This window comes from Microplitis demolitor, chromosome 10, assembly GCF_026212275.2.
Source record: "Microplitis demolitor isolate Queensland-Clemson2020A chromosome 10, iyMicDemo2.1a, whole genome shotgun sequence".
In the NCBI taxonomy this organism is placed as follows: Eukaryota; Metazoa; Arthropoda; class Insecta; order Hymenoptera; family Braconidae; genus Microplitis; species Microplitis demolitor.
Genome location: NC_068554.1, coordinates 6,455,533 through 6,474,134, shown reverse-complemented (window position 1 = coordinate 6,474,134; position 18,602 = coordinate 6,455,533). Strand labels below are relative to the sequence as shown.

The 18,602-nt window shown below is 26.9% G+C and overlaps 1 protein-coding gene across 2 annotated transcripts; it reads left to right on the top strand.

Moving 5' to 3' along the window:
- Positions 1-11: 11 nt before the first annotated feature.
- On the top strand, positions 12-18,585 carry LOC103570507 (vascular endothelial growth factor receptor 1). Of its 2 annotated transcripts, none has more exons than XM_053742134.1 (22): positions 12-228; positions 4,304-4,437; positions 4,503-4,716; positions 4,794-4,924; positions 5,002-5,149; positions 6,235-6,374; positions 6,440-6,614; positions 8,438-8,561; positions 8,618-8,802; positions 9,488-9,672; positions 9,749-9,884; positions 10,102-10,248; positions 10,328-10,483; positions 10,850-10,989; positions 11,888-12,151; positions 12,223-12,373; positions 12,468-12,692; positions 12,775-12,943; positions 14,974-15,214; positions 15,290-15,621; positions 16,816-16,921; positions 17,003-18,585. In XM_053742134.1, exons 1-22 carry the CDS (start codon positions 186-188, stop codon positions 17,732-17,734), a joined length of 4,278 nt encoding a protein of 1,425 aa, XP_053598109.1. In that variant the 5' UTR covers positions 12-185; the 3' UTR covers positions 17,735-18,585. The 2 variants fall into 2 exon arrangements, with proteins under 2 accessions (XP_053598109.1, XP_053598108.1); XM_053742133.1 differs by having other exon boundaries at positions 14,941-15,214.
- The last annotated feature ends 17 nt before the right edge of the window (positions 18,586-18,602 follow it).

The following is an 18,602-nucleotide window of genomic DNA, read 5'->3' as shown; positions in this document are numbered from 1 at the left end:
CCTCTGATTCTGGTCTCAGTGTTAAAAAAGACCGCGTAAAGATATACAGCAACGACATATGATTTAAAGTATAACACAGTCTACCGCGAGTGTCACATGTGTTTAAATATACACTGTAATTAAAATATATTAAATGTGAATATGTGATGCTGATAAAAGTTTTTTATTGTTAATAAAAAAAAATCATGGATCCAAAGTGTATTTTTTTGATACTTCTAAATACTTACCGTGAGTTGTTTTAATTTTTTACTCCGTCTTACATTGTATTGTAAAAATTTATTACCAAATTATTTTTAAATGTTTAATATATTAAAAATTTTTTATTTATTGGGAAATGCCAGTTATATCACGTGGTCGACGTGTCAGTTGAATCACTATCACGAATAAACTTATACCTTTACCTGTATATATATTTTATTATATATCTCAACTACTACCTGAGCTAAGTGATACGTGATTGGTTCAATTGTACCGGTATGGCCTTGTCTGAAAGTTAAAATCACTCTCTACTCTTTAAATGTTACATCGAGTGCACTCAATACACTTATTATTGTTATTTTAATTATTTAAAACAATGTCTTTTAAATAAAATAATAAAATAAAAAATAAACACTGTCTAGAAATGCCGTAATACCTGTTTCTGACGCATTATTTTGGTATTTCCCGTTAAACTATCACTTATTTTGGAAATAAAACATTAAAACAAGAAGTAAATGGAATTTTTATATTTTAGAATAAAAAGTAACTTAAAAATTTATAAATTTTTAATATATAAATAGTAAAAATATAAAATTTTTGAATTACGCGTCGAAGTTTCAAGTAAACACGTTAATTGAGTTTCACTAATTGAGTGTCTCTTAATGGTCAAAGTATTTTGTGACGGTTTAAATTGTGAGGATTGTATAAATGGTTTCGAAAAAATCATTTAGCATCTTATTGAGCTATTAGTATTATTACTTGGGTCATCGAGTATATAATTACTTATCGACTAGATAAAAAACGAAATAAAAAAAAAAACATGTTATTTTTTAAAGTTTTACTTTTACTTAAAATTTTGGTCTTGTTTTTTTGAAAAAATTAAAAAATATTTAAGAGCAATTTATTTTCTCTTAAATAACCTTGACATGGATGTAATCATCTGCGTAAATACACTTAATAAAATTTTCGTTTAATATTTCTATACGCGTAGCTATAGTTGAGAAAATAATATAAAACGAATGCTCATCTTGCGATGCATATGATCGAATTCATTCAATACGAGTCATGGTCTATTAGTCAGCATTTATAATAAATGTATATTTTATTATTATTATTTTTTTAATGAATGCGTTTGTGGTACTATAGACAGGTTATTTATTTCTCTAAATAATTATTTTTATAAAATACTTCAAACATTTTTTGTGGTAATAAATTTTTTAATTAGTTCGTTTTTTAATTTATCTATAAGAAAAAAAAATATTATCTACTTTACGGTTATTATTATTAATCTATTGAACTTCATAAATTGTTTTTATTAGTAGAAATTTATCTTTATTTGATTTTAACAACTTTTCTTTGTTCATATGATTTTTAAAAAAATATATTTTTTTAAAAAACAAGTTAAAATATTTTTTTATATAACTGTCTTTAAAATTTTTTTTTTACGGAAAAAATTTTTTTTCAAGATGAGATTTGTCGAAAATCTATCTTATATTTATCATAAACAGAAAAAGAATATTTTTAATCAGTAACACATGTTACAGGACGTTAGTTTGATTATTTTGTCAAAAATTCTAAAGAAACATCCGTTACGCCTACAATTAACAATCGATTATTTTAAAATCATAAATGTTTATCTTTAATTTCCAAGGGACTTTTCATGTTTTATCAAATCCATGAAACCTTTTTTTTTTTTATCGGAAATTTGTTTTTACAGTTGATATAAATAATCAACAATTCACGATTAATTAATTATCTTAACAAAAATTATGAAATGAAAATAAAAAATAAAATATTGTCTCATATATATCCAATGGCATACTAATTTAAATCAAAATGTTTTAGATAAAATATTAGATAATATGAGGAAGTTAGTTATATTTATATATATTTAATTTGAAAAAAAAATTTTTTTTATTATGAAGGAATGTTTAGTAATAGAAAAAATGTGAGAACTTTGTGATATTAACAGCCACAACAATTCATTTAGATGATATAGGATGGAGACTGGTTTGATAAATGTTGAGCTTATCGAGGGAGGAAAGAAAACTTCCTCTTAGAAATCTTATGCACTGACTATATTTTTAAAAAAAGTTGAATTATATTAAATAATATAAATACAATACGTTAAGTTAAATTTTTATGATTATATGATATTGGAAAAAATATTCCAATTTATAACATCTTACAAAAACTGATACTCGATATATTATTTAATAGTTAATTACAAAAACGTTATTTTTTTTTTATAATTAAATTATTAAATATTTTTGACAAATAATGGGTGTGAAAATATTTTGTACATAAATATTACTCAAATTCTAAGTAGAACACTTAATTTTGGGACATATATATGATAACGATTCAAAGAATGTATTTTTGACATAACGATAAGGCCGAAAAATAATGACAAAATAATGAAAACTGAAGCCATCAAAAAACTATTTGCTAAAAAGACTGAAAAAAGTTAGCTAAAAGTAAATTATAAATAATCACCAAAAAATTATCTGTAAAACTTGATAATTAAGATAATTTTTATCTATAAAGCGAAAACACGACCCTTAAAAAAAAGATAAAATCTGGTCAGATCAATTTGTATCTGGTCATGTATTAAATTTCAGGCGATTCATATCTGATATAATTTGTTAGACCTATTTATATCTTAGGATCAGGTTATATTTGTCGTTACATACCTATTTATATGCACGGAAAAAACAAACTTTGAAAATAAGTGCTTGAAATTATATCCCGGAACCCGGATGTCAATATGAGGAATTTTAACACTCCAAATAATAAATTTTACAATACGTGTCGTCAATTTTCTAAGTATCAGTTACGATTTTTAAAGTTCAAATACATAGTAATTTTTCTTGCATAGACCACAAATTTTCATACTTATCTTGTACTTATTCACGTTTCAATTATAAATAAAAAAATTACTATTTAGAATAATAGTATTTATTGATCACTTTATCATTATATTACTTGTCGTTTTCAATTTATATAGTTCATTTTTTCCGTGTGGCTATATCTGACCAGATCTAAACATATGTGAAAAGACCCATACAAAGAAAAAGAATCGGCCTATTACTGGGTCGTGAATGGCTGCCAATTTTCAAGCAATGGCCGAAGATCGGCTAAATATCGGATGATAACGGTATGGCAAGCTGGCAGTCGCAAGCATTGGCCAATCGTGATAATCAATCATCGGCCAAAGCTTGGTATCAAGAGCACTCGATCAAACCGTTAGCCAACAAACGGCGGCTAATTGTGCGCCGTTTTTATAAGTAAAAAGACGGCTGCCAATGACTCACCATGCACGGGCGAGTATAGTTAGCCGTTTATTGGCCAATCATTAGAAAACCAGGCATTGGCCGATCTGTGGGAATATTTCGAAGCTCGGCGACTTTATATAGGGAACTGCACTCGTGTTAAGGAAAAAATTTAGCAGATATTATTAGATCTGACAAGATATACCCAGATATAATGAGATCCAAATTCAATATCTGACCAAATATAAAATGGTCAGATCACATCTGACGAGATATGGTCAAATCTGATCTGACGGCGGGATATAAAATCGTCTTTATAATTGAATAAAATTTTTTGGAATTCTGCAACTATTTCTTAAACTTTTGTTGCGTAGCTGAATCGAACAAAAATTTTTTGTGACTAGTATCAACATCTATATGTTTTATTTACTTAAAAAAAAGTTGATTTTGAACCAAATCAAAATGTATCTTAAGTTCATTAAGACGTTTTTGTGATATCTTGAAGATTTTTCTGTCCTACTTAAGTATATTAATATTCAATTTAAAATTTGAATCGAATGATTTAAATTTTCGAAAAATTTGAATTACTTGCAAGTTTTAAAATTATTTTGAAAATTCTAATTTTTCTAATACATTTTCCACTATTTATCATAAGAGGTCTCTTGAAAATTATATAAATCCAAAATTTCATGAAAAAAAATTGTTAGTACAAAAAAAAATAGTTTCCCAATTATCTATTCATCCATACAGATTTAAAATTTCTGTTATCTATTTAAATTTAACTAAATTTACGAAATAAAAATAATAAATAATTATATTTTTAAATATTTTAGTATCGCTAGCAACTAAACCAGACTTATCACCTTATGGTGATGAAATTTATTTAGATGAGCATAAGCCATTAGAAATAAACTGTACATACTTTGAAAATGTATCATTTATTTATCCTAGAAATGTAACACCCCATGTAAGTAAATAATTATATAATTTAAATAATAATATTCATAAATTAATAATCAATTATATAAATAGATTGTCACATCACCAGTTGAAATTTTACATTACGATGAAGGATACGTACATAATGTAATATTAAAAAGACCAAAAACAATTTATGGTGACACTGGTTGGTATGGTTGCCTTGATTCTAATAAAGATTATCTACTCAAAGATCTAGAGGATATTGAAATCACACCTGATACTCTAACTGATGAAGACGTTAGATGGGTGTACGTTTTTGTTAAATGTAAATAAATATTTTAATTATTTATTTATAATTATGATAGAGAAAAAATAACTTTATTCACAATTATTATTTTTTAGCAACTGAAAATTATTTTGTCGAGATTATAGAGTCAGTAGAAAATTTACGTGAAGAAGCCGGTGATGATATTGTTTTAGGATGTCGTCCAACTTCTCCGGAGTACAGCATTAAATTATTTCGGGACGGACAAGTAATTTTTTTTAAATAATTATAATTATAATAGTAAATAAAAAGATAATTATAGTGCATACATTTTTTTAAAAACAGGAAGTTGAAATTAAAGTGGATGGACAAGTGACATATGATGCAAAAAAAGGATTTACTATTAAAAATGCTACTATTAAAGACTCAGCATATTATCAGTGTATTCATGAAGAATCGATGCAAGAAATAGATTATTTTCTTCATGTTGCAAGTAATATTGATATTAAATATAATATAAATACACAGAGAGAAAAAAATACTATTGCTGAGACATTTTTGTTTTAGACAAAAATCTATATTATTGGAAATTACTCTCTCGAAACATGAATAAGTGAAATAAGTGAATATTCACTCTTTGAGCTCGAAAATGCTATTCCATGCAATTGTTTTTTATGAGCTTTTCAAGCTCCAACAAGTTACGTTTTATGCTAAAGTTTGAAAATTTTAATATCGGAAATCATTAATGAAGAAGCGGTTTTAAATTTTTATTCCCGATTATGTTCAATAACATGAATTTATTGAGTCAGAAATTAATGTCAGTGACTAAAATCAGAATCTAAATGAGTTTTGGCTCACGTCAGAGCAATAATATATTAAATATAACTTTTCAACGCCGATATCTTTTGAACTAATTAACCGATTTTGACGTTTGAGGTTGCAATCGGCGCGTTTTATTGAATTCTAAAGCTGATTAAAATTTGAAATCGATCGGTTCAGCTGTTTCGATGATATTTGGAAAAACCCGTTTTTTACCATTCTTCTCTCCAATGAATCTCTCGAACGCATCAACTGATTAATAGGGTTGAGGCGGCAATTGACGCGTTTTACTAAGTTCTAGAGTTGATTAGATTTTGAAGTCGATTGTTCAAGGCGTTTCTCGAAAATAAAAAAAAACTGAAAAAAAAAAAAAAATTCGCAAATATTTTCGAGTCTACTTGATCAAATGATCTGAAATTTTCAGTAAAGTTGATCGCCAACAAGTTTTTTCGATTGCCGACTTAACCATCCAAATCGGTTCATTAGTTAAAAAGTTCTAGAGCGTTCACATCCATAGCTTCCTAGGACCTCAAAACGTCGACATCTGAAAACTCAATTTTCGAAAATCGGGGTAAAAACAATAGCTTCCTGAATTTTTTGAAAATCATTGATTTTCTTAGGGGAAAGTTAAAAAACTATTGAATCAAGAAAATCTTTTCTGAGTAATAGTAATTTTTTTTCTCAGTGTAGAAGTAATTATTCGATTCATAAATGTATATATAGATTGAATTAATACTTATTTCAATTACTGAAAATTAGGAAGGATATTGAGTGTTAATAAACCGGTCATAAAACAACCGTCTCATCCCATAGTTCTTGGTGGAGAACTTCGATTAAATTGTACCGTTGATATTGAACACGATTTGACGTATTTACTTAATTGGACAACGCCACAACAGGTATCAATTTATTTAGTCAATTGATAAATGTAATATTTTTATTTTATTATTTTTTTACTTTGTAGAGCGATCGAGTATCAACGCAATTTCATCGAGATCGTCGTGTTGGCAGTAATATGGTACGTGCTATAAATGAATTAGTTATTAAAAATATAGATACTGGTGATGAAGGTGAATATGTCTGTACTATATCAACGCACTCAAAGTCCAATCATTCTACAATAAATATAAAGTTACATGGTAAATTTATTTTTATTATTTTTTAAATTCTTGCTGTAAAGTAGGAATCTGATTAACATAAAAATTTATTGAATCAGCTTGAAAATTATTTTTACCCTCTAAAAATGAATTAGTGAAATTCACTGCGATCCAGTGGATAGTCAATATTTCTACAGCTATAAGTATACCACTAATTGAACCATTGGTATACTTATAGCTGGTTTTCAGTGAATATTCACTAATTCGAGGTGAACTCCACTGATTCATTTTTAGAGAGTAAATAAATTTTTTTTTGCTGATTCAAAAGTTAAATTGGGTGCCCAAAAAGTAATGCATATAAATTAAAGGATAGATAAGGGTTCCAATTTTCCGACGAAAAGCTTGCTACCATTTGTGCACCAAACGTTTAGATAATTAATTATTAGTTATAGAAAGTGTGCAAAGTTTTTTGTCTCAGAATTGCAGTCTACTCTTTAAAAATGAATCAGAAATTTTCTTCGAATAGGTGATAAGTAGATATACCACTGGTTCGCAGTGAATTTCACTAATTTCCTTTTAGAGGGTATCTACTTCATAATTTATGTGTGTGACCTTTGGGATACCCTGTATATATTAATGTTTTATTTATAATATTCATACATTTAAGTTTATTTTCATACCATTGCATATTACCTGTTTTGAAGCTGTTAGTTTCAATGCTTTTTTTCCAATTGACACAAGCCAACTTCAGAACAAAGCGATTTAGGAGACAGAAATTCATGTTTCTAGTCTATAGGGAAGAAACTGATTTTTTTCTGCCCGCTAAATTAATTCCTGACTTCATTTGATCACTGTCAGAATTGCATTTGTTTATTGTAAACTTCTATAGTATATTGTGTGACAAGGGATGAAACAAGACGATTTCAGACTAGGGTAAGGTTGGCTGACATCACCCGCAGTCTGAAATCGTGTTTTATCCTGAGTCACACATTATATTTTTCATGATTACCTCCATCGGAACTTTAAGATTCAGTGTCAGCAGCCAGTAAGAAACAAGTTAATTTCAAGCCGATGATAAGGAGAACTGTTAGAGAATGAAAAATATGTGATTGACAGTCACTCATTACATAGTAAATAATACAAAAATGTTATTTGCGCTTATTTTTTAGTAATTTCATTTAGTTAGTTAAAATTGTCATTAAAAAAATGAAATGAGTAAATTGCAGTGACAAGTAAACAAATGAGAATAATAAGGCTGCAAATGAACATTAAATATATCTAGCACAGGGCAGAAACAATTGTGTTTCTTCCCAAAGGAAGAAACACGCATGTTTCTGCTCGCTGTGAAGGGATTTATGAATTACGCATTCGCTAGCAGTTGTTTGCAGCATCGGCTTAAATTTAGCTTGTTTCGACGGGCTGTAGAGACACTGAAACTTCAAGTTTCAATAATGGTATCATGACAAATATTTTTCACCATATCTGCACTAAAACTTTAAATTCTTCCTCTATTTAGAGGCAAGAAAGTCGTGCTCTTTTTTCTTATGTGGAAACAAGTTGTAAAATTTGTGCATGCGCTATTCTTTCCGCAAACAGAACAAAAATTGAAATTTTGAGGTGCAGATCTGAGGAAAATAGCATAGATTTCACGGAGGAAAGTAGGACGTCCCAATTCGCATATTTGCCGTTCTGATCTCGGATAGGCAATTACACACGTGGCTTAGAATGTCCTACTTTTCTCCCATGGTGTATAATATACTATATTTTAACTATAAAATAAAACTAATATTTAATAATTAAGTTAAGCAAGTTTATAGAGATTAAATAAATGGCATGTTATATTTCAATTAAATTTATTTTAATAGATCCCAATATAAAATATATAAATTTAACATTGTCACATAATGAGACAAATTTTACAAAGAAAGAAGGTGATAGTATTACATGGGTGATTTATTTCGATGCATTTCCAACGCCTGAAATAGAATGGTAATTATTATGATACTAATAAATTTATAAATCATTAAAATTTATTTATTTACTAGGCTTGCGCCGTCTGATAAAGAGCTAATGAGTAATAACTCAAACAACAAATTTTCTATAACAAATACGGAAAATAAATCAGTATTACAACTATTTAAATTAACTCTAGAAGATATAGGAACTTACGTATTTAGAGCTTATAATTCTGAAGAAACTAAAGAGTTACATTTTGATCTTGAAGTTGAAGGTAAGCATTAATTATTTTATTTTTTTACTTTAATAAATTAAATTCATTGTCATTATCAAAATTAATTTTAATCAACCATAGAAATTAAGAGTAATGAAGCTAATAACATTTATTATTCAATCAACGTTTCTTTTGTCATTGAAACCTTATCAGTCTTATACGTCATCTTAAAAACCCTAATGTAGTTCTAATAACCAATGAAACGATGGTTGAACAAGTAATTGTTATCAGCTATATCAGTCCCAATTCTAATGATCGATCAAAATTAAAGTAATTACTAATCAATATTTATCAACTTTTTTTTTTAATTCTTAATAACTTTAAAACATCGAATCTTTTTAACATTTGTCGCATTTGATGCGGCATCGCTTGGAAAATGTATGTGCGACTGACTATGATTCATATATACGTTTCATTAGAAATTTTGTTTTTTTTTAGTTTTTATAAAAATTTATTTTATGAGGGATCAATTAATTTAGGAATAAAATACTTGTTTATTTTTTTTTACTTCAAGTTTCAATTACGTCTATATAATTAAGTGTATATAGAAATGTCATGAGACATTTTTTAGAAAATTTCATTAGCTATTAATTTGTTTCTGTATATTTTTGTCACTTCTATCGTAATTTATCGAGAACACTACTAGTAAATAATAAGTACTAAATATATTTGTTTTTTTTTGCAGCACAACCATTGATTGGCGATATAATGGGAATACATCCGTACCATTTACCGAACTCCAACGCAAAAATTGATTGCACTGCTGTTGGATATCCTTTACCAAATATAACATGGAATTTTTATGATAATTTTATCAATTACAATAATCACTATCAAGGATTCAATGTTACAACATCTCAAACGTTAAATGTAAATTAACGTAATTAAATTAATCATCAATTATTTTTAAACTTATTGTTATTATTGTAGTCAAACATATTTTTAGGGCGTCATTATATCTGAAGAAAAAACAAAAATAGTTTCTCAAGTGACATTAATAGTTGAAACAACTGGAACAATAACTTGTAAGGCTTGCAATGATCGTGGTTGTGATTTCGTCAGTCAAACGATATTCGTTTCTGGTAATTTTTTAAATTATTTTAAATAAAAACAAAATTATTTAATCGTAACCATGAAAAAAAAAAATCGTGACTCAATGAAGAACTTTTTTTGAACGTTTTTAAAACTTTTGAAAATTGAAAGATAAAATTAATGATTTACTTTAATACTAACATATGCTAAAAAAAAAATTTTTATCTTTTTTGTATTTTTAGAAGTTAATAGTAATAATTTTTACAGATGTACATGATGGGTTTGGTATAGTAGAACCTCCAAACGATATTATTGTTGGTGATAATATAAAATTATCTTGCGGTGCATCAGTTTATAACTTTACTGAAGACCTTAAGTGGCTGGATGAAGATAATAATATTATTAATCAAACTGGTAAATAATTTACTTCAATAAATAAATTTGTTTTAACTTAAAAAATTTATAATAAACAATTTAATTTAATTTATTTTAGATAGACTGATTATTGATAAAACTAAAACAGAATTTACATATTTTTCACATTTAATATTTAAAAATGTGAGTAAATCGGATGCTAAACTTTATAAATGCACCGGAATATTTAATGGTGATCAAATACCACAAAGTGAACATCGGCTTAGAGTTTATGGTAATTATTTATATTTATAATTTATTTTAATTAAATGTTAATTTTATTTAAATCAAATAAAAATTGTCCTAAATGGATAAAATTCAATAATTAGTAAATTAAATATCAGCATGGTCGTAATAACAAAAATGTTTATAGTTCTTTTATTGTTATTAATTTTTTATTTATTAGTTAATTTTTTTTTAAAATAAATATTCGGAAAGTTGATTTAAAAGTATTTTATAAGGAATTTCGGGTGGCCCCAATTGCTTTGTGGTGTCCATGTTACCCTTTTGTAAATTAAAAAACAATTTTGGGTTTCATTTTGTCAATTCTTTTCCCTATTCTATTATAGATATTAATAATTATAAATTTATATTTACACAGATCCACAAGAACCGTATATTCTCGATACAAATATGAATCAAACGGAAAATATATATAATACTGATGAAGCTAGTGACACTACTATAAGTCTTAATTGTAATATTAAAGGAATGCCGAGCCCTTCAATTTCCTGGTGGAAGGTAAAAAATAATTAACATTTTAATGTCTTCTGGTTAAAAAATTCAATGAAAACTTATTTAAATTCGATCAAGTGTAGGAAGTTTCAAATTTAATTGAATAAATAAAACCAATCAGAAATGTCTGACTAATTCCGATTCACAGAAAAAAAAATTTCTTGGCGCAAGAAAAATTTTGCATTATGGATTAAAAACAAAAATTCTTTTAGGGCTAGAAAAAATTTCTCGATGCAAGAAATTTTTTTTTCATCCCGGGTCAAAAATAAAACTTGATTTAGACTTGGTTTCCAAATCTAAATTTGGAGCCGTTTTTCACAATACAAACTCGAATTTTTTTGTGGAGATATGAAATACATTGAGTTTAAGCCTTGGTTTAGACTTAACTGGCTTACTTAGTCACGATTTAAGACGGTAAAGTTAAAGTCAAGTCGAAATTGACGATTTAGATTTATCTGACTTAAATTATAAGGCGGGAAAGTCAAAACTAAGATGAAATAATTTTTATATATTAAGGCAAAAGTAAGCCGAATAAATAACTTTTTTTCGACTTAATTCAGCAAGTCAAAAGTAAGGCGAAAAAAAAATTAAAAGTCAAAAGTAAGGAAAAAAATTAAATTCAAGTCGGAAAAGTCGAGATCTTATCGAAAAGCTTTAGCAAATCGATAACTTCGAAAGAAAATAAGGTAAAGAGAGCCTCAATTAAGTTTTATTTTTGACCCGGAACCCCAAAAATTTTTTCGTGCCCAAGTAAAAAATTTTCTTAAGGCGAATAAAAATTTTTTTCCTCCAAGAAATCTTCTTTTTTTTTCTTAAACACATTGAATTAGATTTTTTTAACCAGAGATTGTTAAATTTATTAAATAATGAATTTTATAAAACACTCTTATTATTTTTTTTTAAGGATAATATACACATTAATGAAACGGATGATGTTTATAAATTAATAGACAAGAATAGAACACTCGAAATAGTCAATCCGCGTGAAAAAAATAGTGGTAAATATATATGTCGCGGAGAAAACCGTTTTGGGAATGTTGAAACATATCAATTTATAACGATAAAAGGAGAAGGAATACCTAAAATATTAATTGCTGTACTTATATTTATCACTGTTATTTGTATTATACTTGTTATTTATTTCTCAATAAAAGTCCATCGTGAAAAGGTAAATAATATAAATAAATTATGTAAATAATTTGTTAACTTAATTATTTATTTTTGGTAATTATTATAAAGGTCATAAGAAAACAATTAATGGAAGCTGGTTTAACGCACTTCGAAGAAGGTGCACTAGAATGTTTGAATCCGGAGCTGACGATTGATGAACAAGCTGAATTATTACCATACGATAAAAAATGGGAATTTCCGCGGGAAAAATTAAAATTTGGTAAGGAATTCAAAATTTATAGTTAAGAGAGACTGAAGTTAATGTTTATAATTTATTATTTATTATTTTAATTATGTTTTCTTATGAATAACAGGAAAACAATTGGGTAGTGGTGCATTCGGTGTCGTCATGAAAGCTGAAGCACAAGGAATATGTGAAAGTGAATCTAATACGACAGTTGCTGTAAAAATGGTACGACGTTCTACAGAACCTACATACATACGCGCACTTGCTAGCGAACTTAAAATAATGGTACATCTCGGTAAACATCTCAATGTTGTTAATTTACTTGGGGCTTGTACTAAAAATATTGCAAAACGTACGTTAAATAATTTATAAATTCAATAAATAAATTTACTTGATAATTATATAAATGAATAATTTACTTATTTATTTATTAGGAGAATTATTGGTGATTGTTGAATACTGTCGATTTGGTAATTTGCATAATTATTTATTACGACATAGAGCTGAATTTATAAACCAAATTGACACAGCAACTGGTAAAATTGATCTGATGATTGGACGTGAGTTACTTGCACGGACTGTCAGTGTCGGTAGTGGCAACAGGTAAATTATATATATCTTTGATGCACGCAAAAACATAAATAATAAATTTCATTCGGATTTTCTTTCATTTTATTGTTTGAACATAAGCTTACATCAAAGAAGTCAATTCATATATTTATAAATAATATAATATGGAAAGCGAAAATGTATAAGAGTGATTCTCTTACAGGGTGGCCACAAAGAAATGATTTCAAAATTCCCTAATATTTGCCGGTTTTTCAGTAAAGTTCTCCACATTTTTCCCTGATTTAGAAATTTTATTCGTATCATTTAAATATTCAAAGTTTTTATTATATTTTTATTTTTAATAATTACATTTGATAATTAAATCGTGCGAGAAACCGTAAAAAATGGCAATAAAATAAATTAATATTGCCTACTTTTGATTATTCGATGTTAAAAATGTGTAAGTTAAAATATTTAATAAGAAATTTTATGATTCAAATAAATTCAAAATACACTGGTTACAAAAATTGAGGGATACTAAAAAAATTTCAAATTTTTTAGCAATTTTCAACAGTTTGTAACTCGAAGGAAAATGGTCGTACAACACAAACAAAAAGGAAAACTGTAGCTTCAAGTATCTAGTTTTCTGATTTGGTCTTTAAATTTTTTTATTATGCACGGTTCCGGAGCAATTAAAAATCAATCATAATTATCGAAAAAACTTTATTGAAGCTCGAAAGTTGTTTTTAAGACGAGCAAAAATTTGGTAAATTTATTTTTCGATAGTTTTCTAAGGATTACTCCGGAACCGCACATAATGAAAAATTTAGAGACCAGAGCAGAAATCTAAACACTTTAAGCTATAATTTGCCTTTTTTGTTTTTGTCGTACGATCATTTTCCTTCGAGTTTCAACCTATTGAAAATCACTTGAAAATTTTAAATTTTTTTCATATCCCTTAACTTTTGTAACTAGTGTGTTATTGAAAAATTTTTTAATTTTGAACTATCGCAATTTAATTCCCGAATACTTTTCGAAATTCCCTGACATCTCCATGATATTTCCCGGTCGCATTGAATTCCCTGATAATTCCCGACTCTCCCGGTTTTCCTGGTTTGTTGCCACCCTGTCTAAAATATACTGATATGAAAAAAAAAAATAGTCACTCTTAATCTTTAAATTTTCTTATTTAAAATGATAAAATACGTCATTTTGCCATGTAGATGTAGTCGCATCAGTAATACTTTAGATTAATTCTTTCACATACATTGGAAGCCAACAAACACAAGTAAAATTCTATTGTTTCAAACTATAAAAACTGATGCGCTTAAGATATACTTTCTACAATTTGAGAAAAGTAATAATTATATAACGTTGTACATAAAATCAATTGCTCGACATTGAAAATTTTATTTATCATACTAAATATTTTTTTTATACTTTTTTACTATAAACTTTAATGTTCCAAACAGCGAATGTTGGAGCTGAAACGTTAAATTATTATAATTTCATTTTTTTATCTACCGAACAGTAATTTCTATTACTTGTAACATGATTTATTTACATGTAAACTTTAAATTCAAATATTTAAATTAAGATTATTATAATTTATTCTATAAAACCACGAAATTACTGTTTGAAATGATATTAAATTGTGACCACATTCGAAATTTTCAGTTATCAATCATTAATTTTTATAATTCATTTTTTTGCGTGTATAAATAATACAAAGAAAAAAAGTTAAATAACAGGCCTTTGGAATGATACAAAATATTTTAGTAAAATTATGATTAAATTACTATAAACTTTTTGATAAAGGGTTTTGACTCGTTTTACTTCACGCTCTATCTCTCTTTCTCTCTTTCTTTTTAACAAAAATAATAATTTAACAGTTATAAATTTCTAATTGGTAATTATAATCACTAAAATACACATTTTTATTTTTTAATGCAAGTGAATGCTGTGCACAATATTTTATTTAAAATTGTAACAGAGGTGCATGCGGTATGTGGTTTAACAAAGACATGGGTCGTTTTTTTTCTATTTAACAGGATAAAATATGCAGCATTATCATTTTCTCGTAGCATCAGTACAAGTTCAAGCAATGGACCAGAGTTAGTTAGTTACGCAGCTGGTAATGATACTGAAAGCATAAATATGTCACCGGAAGGTCCTATTTTGAGTAATAATTCAGTACAACCGGGCTGGCGTTCAAATTATCGTGGTGATTATAAAGATTATAATTTAAAACCAATTTGCACACAAGATTTATTATCATGGGCATTCCAAGTCGCTCGGGGAATGGAATATTTAAGTCAACGCAAGGTAATGAATAATTAATAAGAACATCATCGCTTTAATGATTGATGATTAAATGTATTATTGGGTTTATGGTTATAGGTTTTGCATGGCGATTTAGCGGCAAGAAATATTTTATTAGCAGAAAATAATGTCGTTAAAATATGTGACTTTGGGCTGGCTAAAACAATGTACAAAGATGATAATTATAAAAAACAAGGCAATGCACCATTACCTATTAAGTGGATGGCTATTGAATCTATAAGAGACAGAATATTTTCAACGCAATCAGATATTTGGTCCTTTGGAATTGTACTGTGGGAGTTTTTCACTCTCGCCGAGACACCGTATCCGGGTATGGAAGCGGAAAAACAATTTCAAAAATTGGTCGAGGGTTATCGTATGGAAAAACCGGAATTTGCTACTGACGATGTGTATGTTTGATTTATTTATTTAGAGAATTTTCATTTTTAATGGCATTCTCAGACAATGTATATCGTATTAAAATTTTATTAATTAATTTAAAAAAATTGAAGTATTAATTGAAAAAAGGACAAGTTAAAATTTCACCAAAATATGGATTTAAAAAAATTACTTACAGCTGTTATCAATTCGGAATAAGTTGGTAAATAAATTTCAGTGAAATCTTCATATCAGTACTATCGAAATATTAAATTTTGTAGGGTGAAATTCATTTAACTCTTAATTGATAACAACTGTAAGTGATTTTTTTTTAAATCTACATCTCGGCGGAATTATAATTATGTTGCTTTTTTTTCAATTACTGCTTCAACTTTTTTTTAGTTAACTAACAAAATTTTAATATGATTATGCCAATTCCAGGTTATTGAATTGGCATATAATTAAAAAAAAATAAAGGCTGGTGTCTGGAGGTGCCTTAAGGATGGAAACTGGTCTGAGATACAAAAAAAAAAGAGCAAATTTTTGTGATTTTTTTTTCAGAGTATCTTTTTCATTAAAATTATTAAAATTTGTGACATTATTAAGCATCATTCCAAAACTATTTTGCTAAATTTTCATAAAAAAATATTGAAAAATAAGCCAGTGGTAGTAGGGAGACACGAGTCACCTCAAAAAAAAAGTCTCCAGGATAACTCATGACTGCTTCATTTGAAATAAAAAAAGCAAAAAGATTTCTTTAGTAAATAAGTTTATCTTAGATTTGAGCGAAGGATTTTTTTTTCAATTACTTATTTTTGAATTAAACAAAAGGAGCAATTTTCAGTAAAAATCACAGTTTTTTTATTGCACCTTTACCAAAAATTCAAAAATGAATATTTTGTTTATTCCTTCGTTCAAATCCAAGATAAACTTATGTACCAAAGAAATCTTTTTGGGTTTTTGATTTCAGATGAGGCAGTCATGAATAATCCTGACTACCGCATGGAGACTTTTTCTTGAGGTGACTCGTCTCTCCCTACTACCACTGGCTCATTTTTCAATATTTTTTTATAAAAATTCAGCAAAATATTCGTGGAATGTTGCTTAATAATGTCTGAAATTTTAAGAATGTTAATAAAGAAGGTACTACTTTTTTTTTGTCTCTCAGACGAGCTTCCTCCCTTAAGTAAAGAAAAAAAAACTTTAATTGTTATTTTCAATTGTAGATATAAAATTATGAATGATTGTTGGCGAGCTAAACCAACTGCACGTCCAACATTCACAGATTTAGTTGACAGTATTGGAAATTTATTAGACGAAAGTGTTAAAATGGTAATTTATATTTTTAAATTATTTTTTCAATAAACTCATGCTCGCAATATTTATCTTTAAAAATAATCATTTTTTCAACAGCATTACGTCGATTTAAATACACCATATATAGACATGAATACAGAATTCTTTGAAAGTAAACAAAATGATTATCTGATGATGATATCATCACCGGATCATGAGTCTTTATCATCACCACATGACTATGTCAATTCACCAAATATACCATTAAGCCCAATGACAGATACATCATATATTTGCATGAGTCCTGCTCAAGAACGTGACGAGTCTGGGATATTTAGTCCACTCAGCTTGACCTCAAATAATCACTTTGAATTTCCATCACGAAATAACACAACTAGTAACAGTCATAACATTAACTCAGATTCGGATTCTGAGGCTGTTGAAATATCACCGATGCTTAAAAGTGAAGACGATAATTATTTAAAACCGATAAATATACAAGAACGTAGGGCGGAATATGCAAGACAGCGTCAAGCTATGAAAAATTCCCTTGCTAAAGAAAAATTAATGGAACGAGACTCTGGTTATTGCAACGCGCCACAAAATTTAAGATTAATTGACGATACACAAGTTCATTGTAAAGATGATACTGACAATAGTAATAATGGAGATAATAAATTAAATAATAAACATAATTTTAATAATTACAAAGATGGAATTATTAGAACACAAGATAATTATGTTAATATCCCGAGTTATAATAATGAACTACGAAAAGATATTCCTGATAGTTTTACTAATCCCAGTTATGTATATATGACTAAAGATGTAGATGAGGTTAAAGTTTGAACAAATCGAATTTGTGACAGAATATTCTTATGATAAATTCTTTTATGTCTGACATTTTGTGAAGTTAAAGTCACTATTTTGTCTCACATAATTTAAATTTTTTTAACAATTAAATTAAAAAGAATGAAAGAAATAAATTTGATTCAATTAAAATATACCAAAAAATTGAAATGTAGTTTTGTAAATTTAAAATATACTTTTAATATAGTTATAATTATATTTTAAAATTTATAAATGGAAATTTAAATATTTACGCGATGATCTGTCACAAAACTGACTATTAGAAGTATATACAAATAGTGCCATTAAATTCGATAATTTTTTTTTTAAATAATTCAATATCTAATAATAAAAAAAATAATAATAATAATTAACTGCCGTACTTAGTTAAAATTTTTTTAACAATGAGATTATTTTTTAAGATTACTACTTAAATTTTTGTATCAAAGTATTAATGTAAAAAAAATTACGCCGTTAATTAACTACGTAAAAAAAAATAACTATTTTATATTTTGACAATAACGAAATCAAAATTTGCCGGTTAAGTAAATTAATGATATTAATTTAAAAATAAGATATAGAATAAATAAACTGTAAATTTTTTTTATAATATACTTTTTTTAAAACTTGCTTTAAGTACTTACGAATATGACTATGCATAATATTAAGATAATGAAACTCTTTTAAATGTAATGTAATGTTTTATTGTAATGGAACGAGAGGTAATGACAATTAATATGAAAACTTTGTTACCATCATTTTTATTACGTAACTTAATCAAATATTTATACGTGATCTACCTGATATAAGAATATAATGAAAAATAATTGTAAATTGTTTTTAAATATTTTTTAAAATAATATTTTAT

What these genes read in the sequence shown, in the direction of transcription:
- LOC103570507 (XM_053742133.1), top strand. Translation starts at nt 186, where the DNA reads ATGGATCCAAAGTGTATTTTTTTGATACTTCTAAATACTTACC. An exon ending in TTATTTTCTTCATGTTGCAA is followed by an intron (nt 5,150 to 6,234) that starts GTAATATTGATA and finishes ACTGAAAATTAG; the next exon opens with GAAGGATATTGAGTGTTAAT. An exon ending in CAACATCTCAAACGTTAAAT is followed by an intron (nt 9,673 to 9,748) that starts GTAAATTAACGT and finishes ACATATTTTTAG; the next exon opens with GGCGTCATTATATCTGAAGA.